The 21,441-nt window shown below is 33.1% G+C and overlaps 4 protein-coding genes across 8 annotated transcripts; 1 reads left to right on the forward strand and 3 right to left on the reverse strand.

Moving 5' to 3' along the window:
- Positions 1–3,526: 3,526 nt before the first annotated feature.
- Positions 3,527–4,962, reverse strand: LOC107895894 (cold-responsive protein kinase 1). Its single transcript, XM_041091377.1, has 3 exons — positions 4,950–4,962; positions 4,203–4,523; positions 3,527–4,115 (listed from the first exon to the last, which is right to left on the reverse strand). The coding sequence occupies exons 1-3, from the start codon at positions 4,960–4,962 to the stop codon at positions 3,634–3,636; spliced, it is 816 nt and encodes a 271-aa protein (XP_040947311.1). The 3' UTR covers positions 3,527–3,633.
- Positions 4,957–6,282, reverse strand: LOC107935315 (putative E3 ubiquitin-protein ligase XBAT31). The gene is made up of 4 exons (XM_041091930.1): positions 6,137–6,282; positions 5,917–6,026; positions 5,690–5,797; positions 4,957–5,040 (listed from the first exon to the last, which is right to left on the reverse strand). Exons 1-4 carry the CDS (start codon positions 6,137–6,139, stop codon positions 5,001–5,003), a joined length of 261 nt encoding a protein of 86 aa, XP_040947864.1. The 5' UTR covers positions 6,140–6,282; the 3' UTR covers positions 4,957–5,000.
- Positions 6,283–9,977: 3,695 nt separating this feature from the next.
- Positions 9,978–16,520, forward strand: LOC107926071 (zinc finger CCCH domain-containing protein 41). 4 transcript variants are annotated; one of them, XM_041091931.1, is made up of 6 exons: positions 9,978–10,297; positions 11,001–11,846; positions 12,610–13,830; positions 14,189–14,539; positions 15,032–15,529; positions 16,044–16,520. In XM_041091931.1, the coding sequence occupies exons 2-5, from the start codon at positions 11,061–11,063 to the stop codon at positions 15,494–15,496; spliced, it is 2,823 nt and encodes a 940-aa protein (XP_040947865.1). In that variant the 5' UTR covers positions 9,978–10,297; positions 11,001–11,060; the 3' UTR covers positions 15,497–15,529; positions 16,044–16,520. The 4 variants fall into 4 exon arrangements, with proteins under 4 accessions (XP_040947865.1, XP_016712348.2, XP_016712349.2 ...); XM_016856859.2 differs by lacking the exon at positions 16,044–16,520 and having other exon boundaries at positions 10,951–11,846; positions 15,032–15,822; XM_016856860.2 differs by lacking the exon at positions 16,044–16,520 and having other exon boundaries at positions 15,032–15,822.
- Positions 16,521–19,473: 2,953 nt separating this feature from the next.
- LOC107926003 (LOB domain-containing protein 25) lies at positions 19,474–21,116 on the reverse strand. 2 transcript variants are annotated; one of them, XM_016856770.2, is made up of 2 exons: positions 20,790–21,116; positions 19,474–20,248 (listed from the first exon to the last, which is right to left on the reverse strand). In XM_016856770.2, the coding sequence occupies exon 2, from the start codon at positions 20,236–20,238 to the stop codon at positions 19,717–19,719; it is 522 nt and encodes a 173-aa protein (XP_016712259.1). In that variant the 5' UTR covers positions 20,239–20,248; positions 20,790–21,116; the 3' UTR covers positions 19,474–19,716. The 2 variants fall into 2 exon arrangements, with proteins under 2 accessions (XP_016712259.1, XP_016712260.1); XM_016856771.2 differs by having other exon boundaries at positions 19,474–20,253; positions 20,790–21,108.
- Between the last annotated feature and the right edge of the window lie 325 nt (positions 21,117–21,441).

The raw sequence follows: 21,441 nt of genomic DNA on the forward strand, positions 1-21,441 counted from the left end.
TTGATTTGAATTGAAGTCCCAGTAGGACAACTTACTAAAGTAAATGAAAGTAATGCATGCCTGAAGTATAATAGATTAATTAGTTCCAAAGATAAAAATTATTGTAAAATGAGAGGAGAAAACATTTAAGATGGTCACATAGTGGAAGGGGGGTTCCTGAAGAGACCCACGACATAACTAATTATAAAATTCAAGTACTTGGAAGTGAAAATAAAAATGGTGAAAATTAAGAAATCTCAATAAGTTATATCTGTCGAAACCATTTTTAAATTTGAAAAATGGGATCGACTTTTTTAAAATGGAGTCGCCACCGATCTTTATTGAAGGTGTGATCGGTTCACCTTGAAAATGATTTTGATCTACGAAATTTTAAGAAAATAGGTCCGGGAGTCAATTACGTACGAGGAAGGGTTAGCACCCTCGTAATGCCCGAAATTGGTACCGAATTGATTGCTTAACGTCTTAGTGTCGAAATGTTGAAAAGATTTTAAAATACGATCCTTGGTGAGAAAATTTGAATAAAGCAAATTGAATGACAAGACATACTTATTTCAAAGAAATAAATTTCGCACTCAGTGAGTTAGGGTGCTCCAATTCAATCCTTGAAATTAAGTATGCTCCTTTTTTAAGAAAATCATGAGTTTAAAGAAGGTTTCTTGATTGTTTAAGTTAATCGAGAATTTAGAATCCAGTAACTTAGGGTTCAATTTCTCGAAAATCTTAAACCTCAAATATTGCCCTTATTAAAAACAAGACAACAAAATGTTGTATCCAGTGAGTTAGGATCCAACATTTTGTAATCTAAAGAATTTTATTATTTGTCGTCGTATGGTTTTACAAAATGAACATTTGATGATCTAAATTCATCGAGAAGAATTGAAGCCCAGTAAGTTAGGGCACAAACCTCTCGAGAACTTACGAACGCCAAACTTTTTAGTAGACTTGAAATAAAACGATTATAATATTTTAATGAAATGCGATTCTCTCAAACAATATAATTGAATAGCCAAATATAAAGCAAATGATAAATAACAAACTAGATTTACAACATGAAGCAACCAAACATATAATACATCAACATTAAATAATCAAATAAACTAATAATCAATCTTACAAATAACAAAACGAGAGTAATTAATATAAAAATAATTTAATCACAAGTAAATCGCCTAAAATGAATAAAATTTTGAAACACGCAAATTACAAGCTATGATGCATTTTATACGCATATATGTGTATTAAAATAATTCCATATAAATTATACATATAAATATAATAATCACGAGATGTCATGGTAAAAATAAAATCTAGAGCTATAGTCTAAAATACATTATTGAGAAATATGAAGTAACATATCGAATTCTTAAAATATATTAAGTGTGATAAAATAAATAATAATGTAGCAAATGGGAAAATAAAAGTATAAAAGGTTTGTAAATAATATTAAGCCAATAGTAAAAAATGTTTTTTTTAAAAATATATGAACATGACAATAGATTTATTCAAAAACTATGAAGGCAAAACAAAATATGAAGGAAACGTTTTTTTTGAAATTGAAAATAATAATTTACAAATTTAAAACCAAAGTTTCAAACGAAAATAGGATGATAATAACAATTAAAACAAAACTAAATGATTACAATAGATTCAAAATATCGGTATATAATGGTTTTGAAAATATAAGAAAAAGCAAACTAAAACAATAATTTATTATAATTTGGACTTTAATAATAGTAAGCCTAAATACTATCAAAATAAATATTATAAAAATATTAAATACTATAATATGTAAAATAGAATTAAAATAACGTTGAATTTTGAAAGGAAAACTAAATTAGTATTAAAATAAAATTTATTTTAAAAATGAAAGACCAAATCAGCAATTATGCGCAAACATTAAGGGTGCGTTTGGTTCGCTGTATTGGATTAGAGGTGTATTGGATTAGAGGTGTATTGGGATTAGAGGTGTATTGGATTAGAGGTGTAATAGCTAATCCCCTGTTTGGTTGAATGTAATGGAATAGAGGCGTAATAGTAATCTTGTGTTTGGTTGAATGGAATAGAGGTGTAATAGCATAATGGAAAAAACTAAAATGACTAGAATACCCTTAGCATAAAATTGTTTTGGTAAATGATTATTGTTATTGTTATTTAAATTATAATAAGATTATTATTATCAATAATAAATAATTTAATCATATTTAAACATAATTATTATTAAATATATTTTAATTAAAATATATAATTTAATAAAATTCTTAATAATTAATATTCTTATATTAATTTACTGAAATCATAATATATGATACTGTAAAATATAAATTAACATAATTATTATTAAATATATTTTAATTAAACTATATAATTTAATAAAATTCTTAATAATTAATATTCTTATATTAATTTACTGAAATCATAATATATGATACTGTAAAATATAAATTAACATAATTATTATTAAATATATTTTAATTAAAATATATAATTTAATGAAATTCTTAATAATTAATATTCTTATATTAATTTACTGAAATCATAATATATGATACTGTAAAATATAAATTAACATAATTATTATTAAATATAATTTAATAAAAATATATAATTTAGTAAAATTCTTAATATTAAATATTCTTATATGAATTTTCTAAAATCATAATATATAATACTATAAAATATAATTTAACATAATTATTATTAAATATAATTTAATAAAAATATATAATTTAATAAATTCTTAATATTAAATATTCTTATATGAATTTACTCAAATCATAATATATGATACTATAAAATATAAATTAACATAATTATTATTAAATATATTATAAATAAAATATATAATTTAATAAAATTATTAATAATCAATATTCTTATATGAATTTACTCAAATCATAATATATGATACTATAAAATATAAATTAACATAATTATTATTAAATATATTATAATTAAAATATATAATTTAATAAAATTATTAATAATTAATATTCTTATATGAATTTACTCAAATCATAATATATGATACTATAAAAGATAATTTGAAATAATTAATATTAAATATATATTTAATTAAAATATATGATTTAATAAAATTTAAAATAATTACAACTAATAAATTATCTTATATGAATTTGTATAATTTAAAATAATTATTATTACATATAATTTAATAATAATATATAATTTCATAAAATTCTTGATAATAAATTTTCTTATATGAATTTATACAATTTAAAATAATTAATATTAAATATAATTTAATAATGATATATAATTTCATAAAATTCTTGATAATAAATTTTTTTATATGAATTTATACAATAGATATTTAATTGAGCTTGAACTGAGAATCAAGCTACAAATTTAAAGTTTAACTCAGGCCTGCTCGGTTACACCCTAAAAAATATCAGTATATCATATAAAGCTTACTTTCAAGCACAAAATTAAAAGAGTGAATTAAAAAAGCCTAGAAATAAATTTTTGGATAACAAAATAAAAATAGCGTTTACGAGGTTGAATTCACATGGACAAAATTCACAAAAGCATAGTCCTTAACAAAAGGACACAAATTTAAAACATGCCCCATTCATGCATCAGTGAGTAGTTAAGTGACAACATCATCATCACCATTTAAGGACGGCCATTGCAGTTACCCAATTCTTGGACCACTTCCTCCATTGATGGTCTTTCTATAGGACATTCATGAGCGCAAAGCCATGCTATTCTTGCTAGTTTAGTCGCTTCGTGTTCAAAGAACCGACCGTGAAGGTTCGAGTCTATGAAATCTTGGTACTTACGAGTTTCAGCTCCTAAACGTACCGAGCTGGTCACCTTTTGTTTACCCAAAAGGAGTTGGAGAACGAGTGTCCCGAACGCGTAAACGTCGCTCTTCTTGGTGAAACGACCTGTGTTGGCATATTCGGGTGCGAGATAACCCATGGCAGCACTGGCTTTGAGTGAACCAAAGACAATGTCAATGGTGAGGATGTTGTGTAAGCCGGAATCTGAAAGTAGGGGATTAAACCGGTGGTTGACGAGCACTTTCTCGGCTGATATGTTTTGGTGAACGAGAGCCAGTTTGTTTACTTTGTATTCATGCAAGTATGCTATCCCTGTTGCAACAAACATGTCTAGTTAGCTAATAGGAACCACTTAAAACAAGGCAAAAAACATAACTAGAGACCAACCTTTGGCTATACCTTTAACAATGGAAACTCTAGTAGACCAATCTAGGACTGTGCCGTCACCATCCTTTACGTCGAGATACTGTAGCAAATTTCCGTTAGGGATGAAATCATAAATGAGGAAGCACCCACCGCGTGCTTTTGAGCAACAAAATCCTCTTAACCGGACAACATTCTTGTGTTTCAACGATGCTAAAACATTCAATCCTTTCAAGAACTCGGAATCATCTGATTTACAACTAGTTTTGCTAATGCTTTTAATCACAACAGCTGATCCATCTCTAAGGAACCCTTTATATGTAGCAGCAAAGTTACTTTTTCCCAACAAATTCGACTCTGAAAAGTACTAAGTTGCAGTATCTATTTCTTCTAAATTGAACCTAAAACTTTGCCAAATTCCACTATCCATCTAGAGCACAATGAGGAATGCCAAATTCCACTGTCCAAACATTGTATTTTCTTAGCACAACTTGATCAGTATATAAATACAGCAGTTTCAAAATCTTGTGTATCATTCAATAAAATACATCTATGGTATCAATAAAGGAAGGAAGAAAACATCATGAAATACAAACAAGATCTTACATGGATCAAATGAGAACTTCTTAATTTTTTCTAGAGGGACATCAAGGACTCGCCCTGGCCCTGTATGGATGGATATATGTTGTGAGATTGTAATGATTTAGATATAAGGAACAGCAAACAAAGACGACATGAGCCGATGATTGAGCCGAGGGAAATGAGTAATAAAATGAAGCTTACCAAGAGGACTCATTTCATCTAAACCCTCTGAGTGCACAACTAATGCTCTTTTCATGCCAAACCGTTGTAGTGCTTTGGCCATTTTGAAGACCTACAGTCACAACTCATCTCAGTGATGAATTCAAAGGAGCAAACTATCAAATTACATAACAATGCAAGTACTTTAACATATGTCTTTAACTCTTTCGAGCAACATAGTTAAACATAAGATCACATGTATAGCACCACTCCAGTTTTAATGTGCTCAAGCAACTATGCATGTATTACTATTTTTCCTTAGTAATATCAACAATTACTTTTATTATCAGGGAGGTTAATGGACACAATCGTGGTTACAATATCTACTACTCAACTTCCAAAAGAAAGCATGAGTCGTAATTCTAATAAAATCCTTTTACTACTTCAACGAAAAACTTAAAAGAGAAAAGGCAGAATTGTTTCGACATAAATTCGCCACAAGCATGGGGATGCAAATCATATGAACCAAAGTATAAAGTTTATGCTGTAAATTGGTATAGCCTCAAGACTTTGTATTACATCTCAATTTCGTAATGGACTCAACTAATATGATGCCAAGAGGAGCACCATTGAAAACCTAACTTGAAAGGCTAGTCTATACCCAGATATGTAAATAATAAAATTATCTTGGTAAGAGAAAATGAATGAAACAAAGGATCAAGGCCTGGGAATATAAAAGCATGGAGATATCCATATATGTAAATAATAAAATTAAACTATACCCAGATGCATCTCTTTGAAGACGATCTGCACCCCAAGCCAACAACATACGAATGCAATCAAGAGAGCCCCCTCTAGCAGCCAAATGAAGAGGAGTGCTTCCTGGGAAACTGAAAAAAGCAACAAATTTTCAGTCATTTTTCCAAGCAATCATTCTATCCATCTGACAAAAAAACCAAAATAAATACAGATACTCATGAATTAGCAACTTAACATGAATTATTATTACCCATATCGACCAGTTGATGCACAAACAAGAGCACCATTGTATAACAGGATATGTACGCATTCAGGCTGCTTCCGGCGTGCTGCTAAGTGCAAGGGAGTGGCTCCCCTCCCCTGATATCAAATCCAAAAAAATATATACATATAAGGACAAATGAAAATAGAGATCTCTATCCAAATGAATCAAAAAAAAGTCAAGCAATCTTGAAAGAAAAAAAGACCACCATGAAACAGCAACAGGGCTGAGCGGATGAAGAAGAAGAAGCAGTCTACTAATGAGTGATGAAGAAGAAGCAGTTGTGGCGGCCGAGAGGAAGGAAAAAGTTATGGAATCAGAAGAAATCAGAAGAAGCAGCAGGAGGGTAAAACTGGGTAGAAGAAATTGGGAGAACTTAATACGCAGCAAAACTGAGCTTTTCTTCCGGAATAGAAATCAGTGGATTTTGAGGATTAGGTCTGTAATGTATTAGACCCGTAATAGCAATACACTAAACCAAATAAAGGATTAAAGGGAGATTAAGTGGGGCCCACCGATTAGGGGTGTAATGGCTATGCCAATACACCCAACCAAACATGCTGTAAGATTATTTCAATTAATCATAGAAACGACAACATTTAAAACTGGATTTAAATGAAAATAAGGTTAAATATGCGATACAAATTTCAAACAATTAAAGAAATTAAATCGCTATCCCAGTAAATGCACAAGGACCTATTAGACAAATAAACCAGACACCCATCACCCGCGGATCCTACCCGAACCGAGTCACCACTCGGGTCTGGATCTTTAAACGACGTCGTTTCGAAGTCATTGCACTGACTCCAAACATCGTCGTGTGAGTCTCCGCATTAAGAAGCCAAAACCTAAAATACTTTCATTTCCTAAAAACCTAAATTGAATCAGATGAATGCTGCGCCGTTCTACACCGAAGGCATATGAACGGTTCCTCAACCTAGCCTATACTCCGATGACGACGGAGAAAGCCAGGAATCCGTCATCAGGTATGTTTCCCCTTTCTTTTACTGTTACTTTCCTTAAGAAAATATTAGCCAACATAAAAGCGAAGACAGAAAAAAAAAAGAATCGAGAAGCAATCTGCAAAAAATGAAAGAAACCCCGAAAATCACCTTTCGATCTTTTTCTTTGTATTCTCAATGCGTATATTGAATTTGTAAAAAAGGGAAAAAAAGCCCTTTCTACAAATTCCAAAAATGGCTTTATATAGCCGGAAATAAAATAGAATTTTACAGGAATTTTTTTTCTATATTTCTGCTATTTTTCTCTATTATTCTCCTGTGTGTCTGCTGCTGTTGCTGCCTTTGTTGCTTTGCAGGTGCGGGTACAGAAGTCGTACGGAGGCCAGTTGGAGGCTCGTGGTGGCGCTACGTGCGTGAGGTGCGCGTGGCTGGGGAGAGGAGGCCACTGTTGCGGCAGCTGGAGGGAAATGATGCTAAAGGGCTAGGGTTTCTGATTCTTTTTGTGTTGGGCTTGGGTCAACTTTGGGCTGATGGTTAGGGTTTATTTAGGTTTGGTTATAATTTTGGGCTAGACATTGAGTTAAAATGATTTGGGCCACGTTTGGCCCATGTATTTGGACTGTGGACTTTTGATTATATGTGTTTTTTTATTTGGTTTACTTTAGTAGCGGGCTGGACAAATTGGGCCTATTACAATATCAATATGAGAAAATATGGAAAATCGAAATAAAAAAGTTGTTAATAGCGTTCTTACTAATCATGTTGCTATTGAAATAACAAAAGAAAATGAGGATCATGAGCCTAACTCTGTTGAAGAACGTAGAAATAGAAATGATTGACTAGATAGGAAAGACACAATTTAAATAGAATTGAATTCACTTGTTAAATGTAAGGTTTGTGGACTTGTAGTCCAAACACCTAAAGATATAAAGTCAGTAGGATATAAATGAGTATTTGTGCGAAAACAAAATGAGAAAAATGAAGTTGTAAGATATAAAACGTGAATTGTAGCACAAGAATTTTTGCAAAGGCTTAAAATTGATTATGAAGAGACATACTCTTCTATGGTGGATGCAATCACATTTAGATATTTTTTAGTCTGATAGTTTGTGAAAAACTTGACATGCATCTAATGAATGTTGTTACAACCTATTTGTATGGCTCACTTGATAGTGAAATTCATATGAAAATACTAGAATGATTTAAAATCCTAGAAGGATATAGAGTACCCTAGGAAAATTGTTCGATCAGATTAAAGGAATCATTATAAGAATTAAAACAATCTAGACATATGTGGTACAATCATCTTAGTGAATATTTGTTGAAAGAAGGTTATAAAAATTATCCACTTTGTCCATGTGTTTTCATAAAAAGGTTTAAATCAAATTTTGTGATAATTATTATTTATGTTGATGATTTAAATATTATTGGAACTCCTGAAGAGCTTTAAAATACAATAATTTGTTTAAAGAAAGATATTGATATGAAATATTTTAGAAAAATAAAGTTATGTCTCGGCCTGTAGATCGAGTATTTAAAGGATGGAATAAAGACCCATTTCGTCCTCGTAAAAATGATGAATAATTTATTGGTCTTGAAGTACCATATCTAAATGCCATATGGGCATTGGTGTATCTTGCAAACAACACATGATCTTATATAGCATTCATTGTGAATTTGTTAGCAATATTTAGTTCCTCTTCAACAGATAAACATTGGAATGAAATTAAACATGTATTTAGATATCTCAGAGGAACTATTGGAATGATGTCATTTTATTCAAGTGATTCAAGATCTCTATTAGTTGACATTAGTTGTTGCCTTTTTAAATCATGTAAAAATAATTGCAATGCATGAGGTAAGTTGAGAGTGTCTTTGGTTAAGGTTGTTAACCCAATATATCCAGAAGATATGTGATTTGCCTCTACAAGAAAAGATGTCAACTATCTTATATAAAGATAATGCAACATGTATAGCTCAATTGAATGTTGGTTACATTAAAGTGATATAAAAGTTCAACAAATTCGTTCTAGTGATAACTTGATAGATCATTTTATCAAGGCATTGCTAACCACAACATTTGAAAGTCTAGTATACAAGATTGAAATGTGTTGAAAGATGTAATGTGATGTTGCCATTAAGTGGTGTTTGAAACACACTGCACTCTTTTCCTTTAATCAAAGTTTTGTCTCACTGAGTTTTTTTTGATAAAGTTTTTTAATGAGGTAGCTTGTAATAGGAGATTGTGTACTCTTTTTCTTTCATTAGGTTTTTATCTCACAAGGTTTTTCCTAACAAGGTTTTAACGAGTTACATTTTTGTTAATGGATATTCAAAGGGGAGTGTTATAAATTCATTAATAAATGGATGTCCATATAACTCTCAAAGCCTCCAAATTTATCCTCTTGTAACTCTTGTAACCCTTAATTAAAAAAATTATATGGTGCCTTAATTCTCTTCTTATAACCTACGGTAATTGAGACCCTATCAATGAAGACAAATATAAGCTTTTTGTACGTCAAAATGAAAGTTGAATCTTCTTTTCATTTTCTACAATAAGTTTATAATTTTTCTATAATTTCTAAAAATTTTATAAATTTTTATATTTTTATAACACATTGCTAATATTTTATAATATCTAATAATTAAGAAAAAAAACCTTCTTAAGCTTTTTATGCCAACATGTTTTCGAAGTTAAATGTCAAGTCAACTATCATAAAATTGTTTTTTTTCATGACAATTGTCATGTTATCACTTAATTGCTATTAAGGGTTAATTATTATTAAGGATCAACTGTCATGTCATTACTTAAGAGCTCATTAAAGATTAACGGCTGGTCATGAGCTTCGACAAAATTCTATATTTCAAGTGTCAATTAGTTGCTAACTTTAGATTGATTGCAAATTTTAATTACAAGCTTAATTGATTTTTTTAAAATTATTTTAAGATGAATATTTTAAGGATTTAAGCCTAAAATTTATAAAATAAGGGGGCCACATGTAAGATACAGAAAAATATGGGCACAAACCGAAATTATCCTTTTCTTTCTTCTCGATTTCTTTCTCCTCAAATAAATTTTGTATCCTTATTTTTCAGACTCCGTCGTCTATCTCCCTTTCTCCCTCTCTCTAAAACCTCGTTTTTTTTCCTTCTAGTTTTCTTAATTTTCTCACAGTTTCTTCAAACCCTCCAAAATACTCTCATAAACCCTCGATTGTAACTCTATTACGATCCTGTCCTTCGCCGGTTTCCCTTCTTCTCTACGACTTGATTTTTCTTCTTCCCGAAATACCCCTCCATCGCCTATTTAATTACCTTCACTCTCATTTTCACGTTAGTTCGGGTTCAATTTGGAATCGGATGATAGCTCCTTAGACATTGCCCGTTCTGTTATTCTAGAATATTCTGTAAGTTCTTTTCTTTTGGCTCACTAATATTTCGCCTTTTTTATATTTCTTTTTCTTACGAAACCTAGCTGATTTATTTATAATTTAATTAGAGAATTTATCTATCTAATTGGATTTACTGAGAATTTCTTTAATTTATCTATCGACTGAATTCGAACCTAATATTTTCGTCGTTATTAGTTTTAATATAGTTTTAAGTGCAAAATACGGTTTTAAGCAGTTGGGAGATTTTTATTGAACTTGTTTCTCTGAAGCTTGTAGCAAAGAACTTAGTTATTTTGAAACTTTTGTGCCATTAAATAAACGTTTGGTGCACAATTTCTGTATATGAATTTTCGGGCAATGATATTTGTGTTCAAATTGATGTTGTTATATCCGATTTAGTTTTTGTTAGTGTGTCGATGATTGTAAGTTACTTTTAAGATAGTGGAAAGCTTGAGGGTGATAGGTGGTTCATTATTTTGTTTAAGTTATTGTATATGCTAATACTATAACCTTGAAGCATGTTGTGTGAGAAAAGGCATTTCATAGCTGTTTTGCTATTATTTACTGTAAGATTAATTTGATACGAGTTTGTGGAGCATGAAAACCTCATCAAATTTCAATTTTTTTTAACCATTTGATTGGACCTTAACACTTTTCCCTATTCATAGGTTTTCCTTCTAATTGCTTCTCATCTTGTTTGACTGTTGCATTTGGTTAGAGTTTGGAACTCTGCAAGCTGTAAAAGTATTTGGGTTTATTATTTATTCAGAAGGATCCAATGGAGCTGAAAGTTTCATCTCCTAAGCTTGGTGGTCTTTCTCCTCCTGGTTGTGTTAACGATCCTGAGGAAAAGGAAGTCAGTGATGAGGATGATGATGATCGCAACCATAAGCACCGTAGGCGAGAGACACGTTCTCAATCATTAGAGACAGATTCTATGGATCCGGCTTTTACAAAGTCATACAGAAAACGCAATAAATTTTTTGAAAATGGGCAACCTTTCAGAGAAAATGAATCTCAAGCAGGTGAAACCTGGAAAAGTAATAACAGTTTGCCTCTAGACAAAGACTTGACATCGAAGTTTGATAGAAGACGCCCTGGATTAGCTTCACTACCCCGAGGACATGTGGATGTGAACCAGAGAGTTAGGTCAAACCAACCATTTAGTGGAGATTCTGGTCCTGGTAGGGGTAGAGGAAGGGATAACTCTTCTTGGAATCAACGTGATTCTAGGTTCAATTCAATTGATATTGCTTCTCAAATGGTTCATCCTGGATCTGTTGCTCCAAGTCTCTTTGCAGGAAGGGGATTGCCTAATGTTTCAAATGCGCAAAGTCCATCATGGGGTGCCTTTGGGATGATGCCTGGAATACCAAATGGTGGCCTAGATACACTCCATCCTATTGGTTTACCAGGGGTGCTGAGGCCACCTATGAATTCTTCATTGAATATTGGCATTCCTCGCCAACGTTGCAGAGACTTTGAGGAGCGTGGATTTTGTCTAAGAGGAGACATGTGCCCAATGGAGCATGGTGTCAATCGTATTGTTATTGAAGATGTTCAGGTATTCAATTTGCTATTTTTTATCTTGATTCAGACATTTTGGCTTATAGCCTTTCCCGAGATTTTACAAAATTGATAAAGAAAATCGTGTCATTTGGCAATGTAGTTTCAGTAAGGACCAGCCAGGGAAGTTACCATGTGCATCTGGTTTATCTCCTCTAGCTACCAAACAATGTGTAGGATGACTAAAAATTATTCACTGTTAATATCACCCTTTAAATGCTTGGTGGCAATCTAGCTGCATCAAAATGCTTCAGTACTACCATAGATGGGTTAAATTGTTGTTGCATTGAGTTCATTTACCAAAGCCTTGCTGTTATATTTCTACTCTAAATATTATAGTACTACCAGATACAGGTTAAATTCTCACGCTACTTTCTAATGAATTCATTTGCTGCTATCCTTTCTTTCCCTGCTACGTTTACTGATACCCTTTTTACTTTCAACAATTCCATAATCAACAAAAGTAACATGCTTGCCAGATTACTTGCTTACACAAATCCTTAAGTATCTTCTTGAAGGGAAGCCCCTGGATAGTATGTGGTCACTTAAAAAAAATAAAGAAAAATTATGTTTACACATAAATTCTCTGCTTTAAGTATTGACTAATGTACTACATGAATAACGGTCTCTATGATTAGACTTTTCTCACATCATTGATATTTGATCCATGATCTATATTGACTGGTGGACTGGCTCCCCTCCCCCCTTCTTTTATAGTGTCATATATTCAAGTTAATAGTAACTTCTTTTCTAATTTGCAGAGTCTGTCACAGTTTAACCTTCCTGTTACAGTTCCAAGTGCACAACTATTGGCAACCCCTGCTGCACCTAGACCTCTACCTTCAAGTATTCCTCCAACCACTTTGATGAGCAGCAAGGGTATACATAGCAAAAGTAGCAAGTCTGGAATGACTGATGATGCCTTGGGTTTGAATGGTGCATACACTGGCTCTACTAGTGCAAGTGTTGCTGATCTATATGATCCTGATCAACCCTTATGGAATAACAATGGCCCAGAAGCATCGACTGCAGTCTCAGGACTACATTCACCCAAGATTGATGAAGCAGAACCCTTGCTAAGTGGTGATATCTCTGATCGCCATCACGGAAGGTTACATGATAACGCTGATAATGAATTGGCAAGTAGAAGCATTGGGTCACAGGGCACAAGTTTGTCTGTTTGGGGTAGAATTGGTAGCCCAGGAAGTAGAACAGACACAAAAGAGAAAATTGATCTCGCACAGTCGGCCTATCCTGAGAATGAAACCAAAGAAGACCAAGAAGCGTTTCCCAGCTCTCAAGGCACTTCCTGTCAGGTAAAGCGGATCAGCACTGAGGATGATGGCTCCAAATTTATGGATACATCATTCAAATCACAGACTGATAGTATGCATAATAGCCGAAAACCAACTCAGAAGGCACTTCGTACACTGTTTGTCAATGGGATTCCCCTGAAAAGTAACAAAAGAGAGGCTCTTCTTTCTCATTTTCGTAAGTTTGGAGAGGTTATTGACATTTATATTCCGAAAAATAGTGAACGGGCCTTTGTCCAGTTTTCAAGGAGGGAAGAGGCTGAAGCTGCTCTGAAGGCTCCTGATGCTGTTATGGGTAATCGCTTTATTAAGCTCTGGTGGGCTAATCGGGATAGTGTACCTGATGATGGCATAAACAGTGGAAGCAGTGTAACAGTAACTTCACGCGGTCCAACGGTTTTTGTTATTCCAGCACAGGCTGTTGTTAATAGAGGAGGGAAGGATAACCTTCAACCTATTGCTCAGAAGAGCAATGCTGTCCATGGTGCTGCTGTACCTTCTGTGAATTCCCCTAAGCCATCTGGTGTTAATGGTCCCAAGGTTCAACTTCCATTGCAGAAAAAGTTAGAAACTCTAGAGCAGATGAAAGAGGAACTACGCAAGAAGCAGGAAATGCTGGAGCAGAAGCGGAATGACTTCAGGCGCCAGTTGGACAAACTTCAAAAACAAGTATTGGGAACTTCTTTACTCTTGCGTACCATAATCCTAATATCTGCTTCTTCAGTAATTTTACATGTGCTAATAACTGTTACATGTAGTAATCAGTTTCAGCAATTGCATGTTTTCAGTGTATTTTTTAATCAGCCAGACTGCTGTAGAATTGTAGCTAAGTCCTGAAAAACTTTACTGGTGGTGTTGGGCATTGTCAGAGATGCATGCCTTTATTTACCAGTACTTTGACTACATGCACATGCTAAACGAGTTGAGTGAGAATGATGAAGTCATGAAAGCAGAACCTAAGGGTTTTTAGATATAAATGTTGGGTATTATCCACCACTGGTTTAACATTTTTGGTAACCTTTTGCAGTCTTCTGGTGTCAAAGGTGATCTACCAACTGAGCAAGCTGCTAAGAAGCAAAAGGTGGGAATTGCAGCTGATCCTGCAAAAGCTTCAATTCCAAGTTTGTCTGAACCTGGTGCACCTACAACAATACCATGCACTGTAGGGATGACAGATAAAAACAAATCAACAGAGAATGTTGGGTCTCATGGTCCAACATCAAATGCCACTATGTCATTGCAGGAGTCTAAGAGCTCAAAGCAGCAATCTCGTCCATCAGCACCTACTGGGTATCCATTCTTGATGAATAAATACAAATTAGACAACCGGCCTACTGCTTTTAGAGTTATTCCACCTTTGCCTTCTGGTTTTGCAGATGTGAGTCACTCTATCTCTTCCTCTGAGAAAATTGTATTTGCTCCGTCTTTCTATGAGGATGGATTTTACCTGATTATTCTTTTATTCCATTTTGAGAAAAAGGTAAAAGAAGCACATTTCACAAACAATGGGTCTTCTTAGCATGTCTTGTTATTTCAATGATGAATCATTCCAAGGGTGAAAGGCATAGCATAAGGCATGTGATAGTGAATAGAGAGCTTTATGATGTAGAACACAAAAATGTGTCATCTAATGTATTTTTGTGCTATTTACATGATATTGAGAATTGATATATATTTGTATCTATCTTCTCTACCCAAACATTCTTGTCCCTTGGGCATATTGTTGGAATATGGCTCTTTTTGAGGGGATGTTCTTGGCTTCCAAATTTACCTAAAATGCTAGGCACATGTCTGTCCCCTCTATCAAAATACAAAGGTCTTTGAGTCAAATGTCATAAACTCAATTGGCTTTTCTGTGTCTGTCAATTAGGTTGATGTTCTGAAGGAGCACTTCTTACAATATGGTGATCTTTCTGCCGTGGAGATAGAAGATGTGGAAAATGATAATGATATGGGATCAGAAGCAATGAATAATTGCTCCATTGTTATAACTTATGGCACACGCTGGTCAGCTGAAAGGGCATACGTAAATGGTAAATGCTGGCAGGGCAATAATTTGCAATTTACATGGTTGACATCTAGCAATTCTAGCAATGACCCTAGTAGCAAAGAAACTTCATCTTCTACACCGAAGGGGACTTTAGAAGCTGATGTCCAGACAGAAGGAGAATTAGAATTCAGTGTCTCCCCGGAAGTCATTGCTTCAGGTGATAAGGAATCTAAGAATTCAGAAGGCGAGAGTTTTGTGGAGAATATGGCATTGCCTGAAGTTTCCGAGCATAGCTCATCCCCATCGTCTTGCATGAAAGAGTCACCTAAAGGCGACGCATGTTAAGGACTGGAGCTGTTTTCGGATCTGTACAGTGAGGTAAAATGTTCAATCTCGCATTCTCAATTACTGAAATTTCTTCTTTTCTTTACCCAGTATATCTTGTTTGATGCTTTGGGACATGGGTTTAAAAAAAAAAAGGAATTTTCTGATCTTTAATTGCCACTTCAAGGTTAACCGTTACTCGAGTGGCAAATTCATTGTATGGTCTTTGGAGATTAGTTTTTGTAGGACTAAAAGGGATTAAAGTAAAAAAGAAAACATTTCTGTTGAGATTACTTTGAAATTTTCATATGAAAAATCTTTGGGACCTGATTCCCATTTCAGTTTTACATTATCTTCCATTTGCAGAATTGATGCTTGAGTTTACATCTGTAGATGGTGACCCATTGGACTGTTTTAATTCTAATAACGAAGCATTGATTTTTGATTAATGATATATTTGGATAACATATTAAATAGGACGATAACATTTGCCAATTGCTTCGAAAGGTAGTAATAATAATATGTTTTTTATAATTAAAATTTTAAAGTTGAAATGTATGTATTTCAGGTTAAGTCATATTCAGGTGGGGCTGGTGATCCAACCTTAGATATCTGTTATAGTCGTCGCCTATCCACGAAATGTGTGTGGATGGTAAATAAAATAGCAATTCCAGGGGCTAAAAATATACATGAAAAAGAAAACATAAAACAGAGAAATAGTAGAGCAGAGAGGAGCGAACGTGCGGGTGCTGGACCCCTTAACAACGCTATCGCACCCACCAACCCGAAGCCGACGGGGAATTGTCGAATGAGAATCCCAATGGCCTTTGGTAGGGACTGGACTGGTCGACTTGGAAAAGGTTAAACAAAACGGGGGGGGGGGGTTATACATGTGCAATGACCTAACCTTTCACGTGTGAATAATTTGTTGGTTCTATCCTCAAACTTTAAAAGACGCGCGCACACACACACACACACACACGAGTATAGCCTCTTATATATGTATTATATTTACCATTCATTAAAACTTTTATTTGAATGCAAATTCATGAGAAGACTACCAGCAGCGCAAGGAGCATTGCACACCCAACCTCAATTGCCCCATAGAAAGCAACGTCTAATCAATCAATCAATCAGTTAAAAAGAAAAGAAAAACACCGCATTAGTAAAATTGGAATAGAGGTGTCTTTGGTTTTGGAGGTGTTGGGTCAGTTCTGATCCTCTTTTTGTGTGTTTTTCCCCGACTTGGGCGGTTGTGTGGTGGCCCTTGCAAAAATGCCAAGTTGAAAACGAAAGGTGTTTGAACTAGTGAAAGTACTGGGTGTGGAAGAAATAGAGGACCCTTATGGCCTGAATAAGCTGCATCATTCAATCAACCTTTTCTTTTTATATTAGTATATATTATATATAGCCTTTTTTCCGAGTTTACGCTGGCCTGCCTCCTTGCTTTGCATGTCATTCAAAGACAGAGAGGATCTTTTGAGTTTCCCCTTTCATCAAAAACCTCAAATATTCCGCCCCCCACTCTTTTCTCACCCTGCTTTTCTTTGTTCCATGCTTTCCCTTTTCCATCCCAACTAGACCACTTTCCCATCCCAATCAAAATTAATTACTAACTTTCATTTTTAAGCCATTAAAATTTCCTTTGTATCAAAATATGGAATTTAAATAGAAACAACTATCCATATATATAAAACCAAACCTTAGCTGAAGCAGTATTCAAAGAACTCAACCCACACCCACACATCTTATATCACTGCTGATTATCTTATACTATTATACTGTTACTAGTGATCGGATTATTATATCTCATCTTATACCATAACTAGTGATGTTTAAAAATGTTTTAGTTTACCAAAATTCAGTTCATTATTGAAATTCTACTTTCAGTTCATGAAAAATGATGATACATGCATGTATGTAAACTCTTTTTTTTTTTTTTACTAAGATAGTTTAGTTTGATTACTTATAGAATATATATTTAAGTTTTAATTTTATGAACCGATAGATTTATCATGTTATTACAATAATTTGAGAGTCAGGAGTTTGAATTATACTTAAACGCTTAATTTTTTCAATTTAATTAGTTTTATGCGTAATTTAGAAAATATAAAAAATGAGTTTTTATTTTATGAAATGTTAATTAGTGTCCAGTTAATGCATTGTTTTTTGACTTTAGTAAAAATAATATTATACATACAATAATAACTAACTAATATCCAAGACACTGGTTATTTAAAATTTTATTTATTTTATTTTTGATTTCTTAAGTTATCTACTAAAGTAAACTCAATGACTAATTCTCGTATATCTATTAATGTTAGATTCAGAAATGAAAATAAAAAAATGATAAAAAGATAGAAGTTAAGTAATACACACCAGATTTGAGTAGAAGGCCACATCTTCCCTCATAACCCTTTAGTAACTTAATTGAGGCATTTTATCGTATGAAATTTGTTAATTGTCAAATATTCAGGAGACCAGTTAATATAAGTACAAGTCCGTCCACTATGTCAAATACTTGCAGACCAGCCAATAAGTAATGTTGGGGATGAAGCATAAGGCCACATGTGCTAATCCCTCCATGGGAGCTCTCATCTTCTTCATATATTCTCTATAATTTTATTCTTTTATTTTTTTCATTATAAAACTCAATCATTGTCTTAAACATGGGAGAGTGTTTCAGAATCCAAATTTTTGCCAACTATTCAAACTCATCTCAAACCAAAGAGACTTAAGTAGATTTAAATAGTAACAGATTGCAAATATTAAAATTTGAGTTCTAAATTGATTGGATAAGATATAATTAATATGTTTGATATAAACACATGCATTGATGATTAGGATATTATGGTTAATTAACTTCCCAGAAAGAATGAAGGAAGAGAATCTGTTCAATTTAAAAAGTAAAATAATGATAATGGGTGGCTATTTATAACTTCCACAACATGTGAATCAGCAGTAAAATTTGTTGATTGAGGGGTCTAAACATGGATGATTTGAAAATGTGCAAAAATAAAAGCCACAAAATTGAGAAAATAAAAATGAGACTTAAAGAAACATCTTACATGCAATTTAATATTCTGTTGGTGCACGTACCTTCCACATGGGCAAACAACCCCCTTTTATTCTTCCTACAAAGCTAGGTACCTGTACCTTCGCACTGTTTCAGATAATGACTGTGTGGGGGAATTTTACATTACGTTTTTTTTTTTGGGTTTTAAATTATTGGTCGGAGGAAGTCAACAAATTTACAGTCTTACTATTTTACTATCCGTTTATGGAAAACTCAAGGCTTGAGAGTTTGGTGTGTGTTTAATAAAGCTTTTGAGAAACAAGCTTTTCCTTTTCCTTTTTTCCCTTTCTTCACACTTAGCTTCTATGCCTATATGCTCTTGCTTGCTTAAATTTGAGAATTCTCATATATCTTCAAATATAACATAAATTACTTACTCTTCTTATACTATTCTTTTTTTCAGATTTTAAAATGTCACGCCAACAAATTTAACGGTGTGAATAATGATATATATATTACTTGGACTTATTATTCGGATGTAATCAATCCAAATATATACATTATATGTAGATTGATTAAGAAAAATATTTTATAGTTGGAAAGTATATGATTTGCCATAAGCAAGAAAATAAAATCTGACTGTAGAAATTGAATTCAACAGGAAATGAAGCAAAAAATGATGTTTGAGAACATAAAAAGGAATATGTATTTGCTAATAACATAAACATATATATAAACAAAATACGAAGCTATGGAAGATTGGTGGGATCATATATATTAGTACAGGATATGATAAAAATGATTGTTAATTAGGGCAACAAAACAGGCATACTATAGTCTAACTTTTTATTTTTATTTTTGGAGTATTCATATCCTACATATATCCAACTTTGAAATACATAAAAAAATAAAAATAAAAATAAAATGTATGCATACATTGAACATATGAATAAAAAAGGCTCAAACAGAAAGAATAGCCACATATCAAATATCGAAATTACTTTTCACAAGACACTAACAATTACATTCCATGAGAGGGTAATTTGCATATCATAAAAATATCCATGTATGGTCCCTTTGTCAAGTTCCATAACTAGAGAAAACCCTAGAGCCAGCCAAATAGGAGCTCTTCCAATCCCAACCTATATATATATATTACATATATCAAATCTTGATGTGCTTATTAATTAATGACTTGATATACTAATAATCAATTAACAAACTCTCACATGCTTCCACTCTCATTGTCTCCGCTAGGGTCATTGTTATTCCACTGTGAAGGATAATAAAACCCAGAATTTTGATCGAAAGAACCACCCCCAGAGCTGCCATGCCCGGCGGCTGTTCTCCTTCCTCCATACTGGGGTGCTGCTGGTGGCTGCGGCGGCTGTGGCATTTCGTTGTAGGCATAGCGGATTATATCAGCATTTGTTGCATCCAATTCCTTTTGGAGTCTCATAACTTGTCTTTGAAGGACTGAAATGGCTCCAACGCAGCCATAAACAGGATCTTTCATCCTTGCCTCAGCTTCATAGGCGAGGGAGTTGACTGCATCTTCCCTTTGATGGGGCGGCACATCATTTAGCAATTTGCTAACATTGCTTGCACCGAATATCTTGTGAACGTTGATGAATTTTTGAGGCTCTTCTGGTGGGAAATAGGGTGCAAATATACAATCTGGCATGCATTTCCTTCTCAAACATTTGCAGGCTGCACATGGTGGGTTTGAATAGCTTGAAGATGCCATTTTCTTTGATCTGCACTGCCAACCAACAATTTTAATGCATCTAACTCTAACTAAATTCTAATGGTTCACTAACTTTCAACTGGGAAAAAAAAGGGTTTGTTTCTAATTCAATATTATCAAGACTTGGTGGAGGAAAAAAAACACTAGGTTAGGTATCATCGAGATTCCATGAGAAATTGCTTAAGAAAAAAAAAACACACTCTGCGGTTTTCTTAAAAACAATTTTTGCTTTTTTTTCCTGACCTGCCAGCCAAACAGCTTTCTTTGAATTTAAAGACTACTGTCAGATAATTTCAGCTTAAACTGTAGCCAAAAGAAGAAAAAAACCAAGAGTGAAAAACAAAGACAAAATTCAGGGAAAAAAAAGAGGAAAACATATATAAAATATTACATTAGCATGCAGAAACAATTGCACAAAATTGAACCAAAACCCTCCCATATATCCCATTCCCGAAGGCCACAAAAATTTCCAAAAGATTCGACCATAGTATATCCTTTTCATGCTACATATATTATCTATATGTGTAATATAAAGAGAGATGTAGGTATACCTTTATTCCCCTTGAGTAGGTTCCTGTAAACCCTTTGATAAATGGTTTATTTTGTCCCAATGAGGAAGACTATGCAGCAACAGAAAGATGAAAAATTCACTTAGGGTTATATTATTAATATATGTATGAGAGTGGAATGTGGATGTTTATAAAGAAAAAACCCTATTAGTTAAAGAACAGGGATGGGGTGGGAGGAGGGGGCCTGCAAAAATTCAGTGACAAAAGGTAAGGAAGGTATGGAAGCAAAGAGAGGGAATTAAGAGGATTTTGCAGTGATCCTGAAACACAAAGGAAGAAAATAAATAACTAAATTATTATTATTTTAGAAAAAAAAAGCAAAAGACAAAGACAAGGGGGGGGGGGTAATAAATGGGGATACAAAAGGATGACTATGACACTGTCTGCACTTACAATAATTATATCATACCACTGTTTCAAGAAACTGGTGAAAATCACCTTGAAATTTGAATATTGAAAAAAAAAAGAAGAAGAAGAAACTTTTTGGTGTAAAATAAAAAAGACAAATAGCATATCAGAAACGTAGCTAAACAATCTGCATAAGTCTTTTCTTGGATGTATAATTATATATAATTATAGTTAAGCAAAAAAAGAAAAAAAAAAGAAAAAGGAACTTGTGATCACGATTATTAAT

The sequence above is a fragment of the Gossypium hirsutum genome, chromosome D04 (genome assembly GCF_007990345.1).
Source record: "Gossypium hirsutum isolate 1008001.06 chromosome D04, Gossypium_hirsutum_v2.1, whole genome shotgun sequence".
NCBI lineage: Eukaryota > Viridiplantae > Streptophyta > Magnoliopsida > Malvales > Malvaceae > Gossypium > Gossypium hirsutum.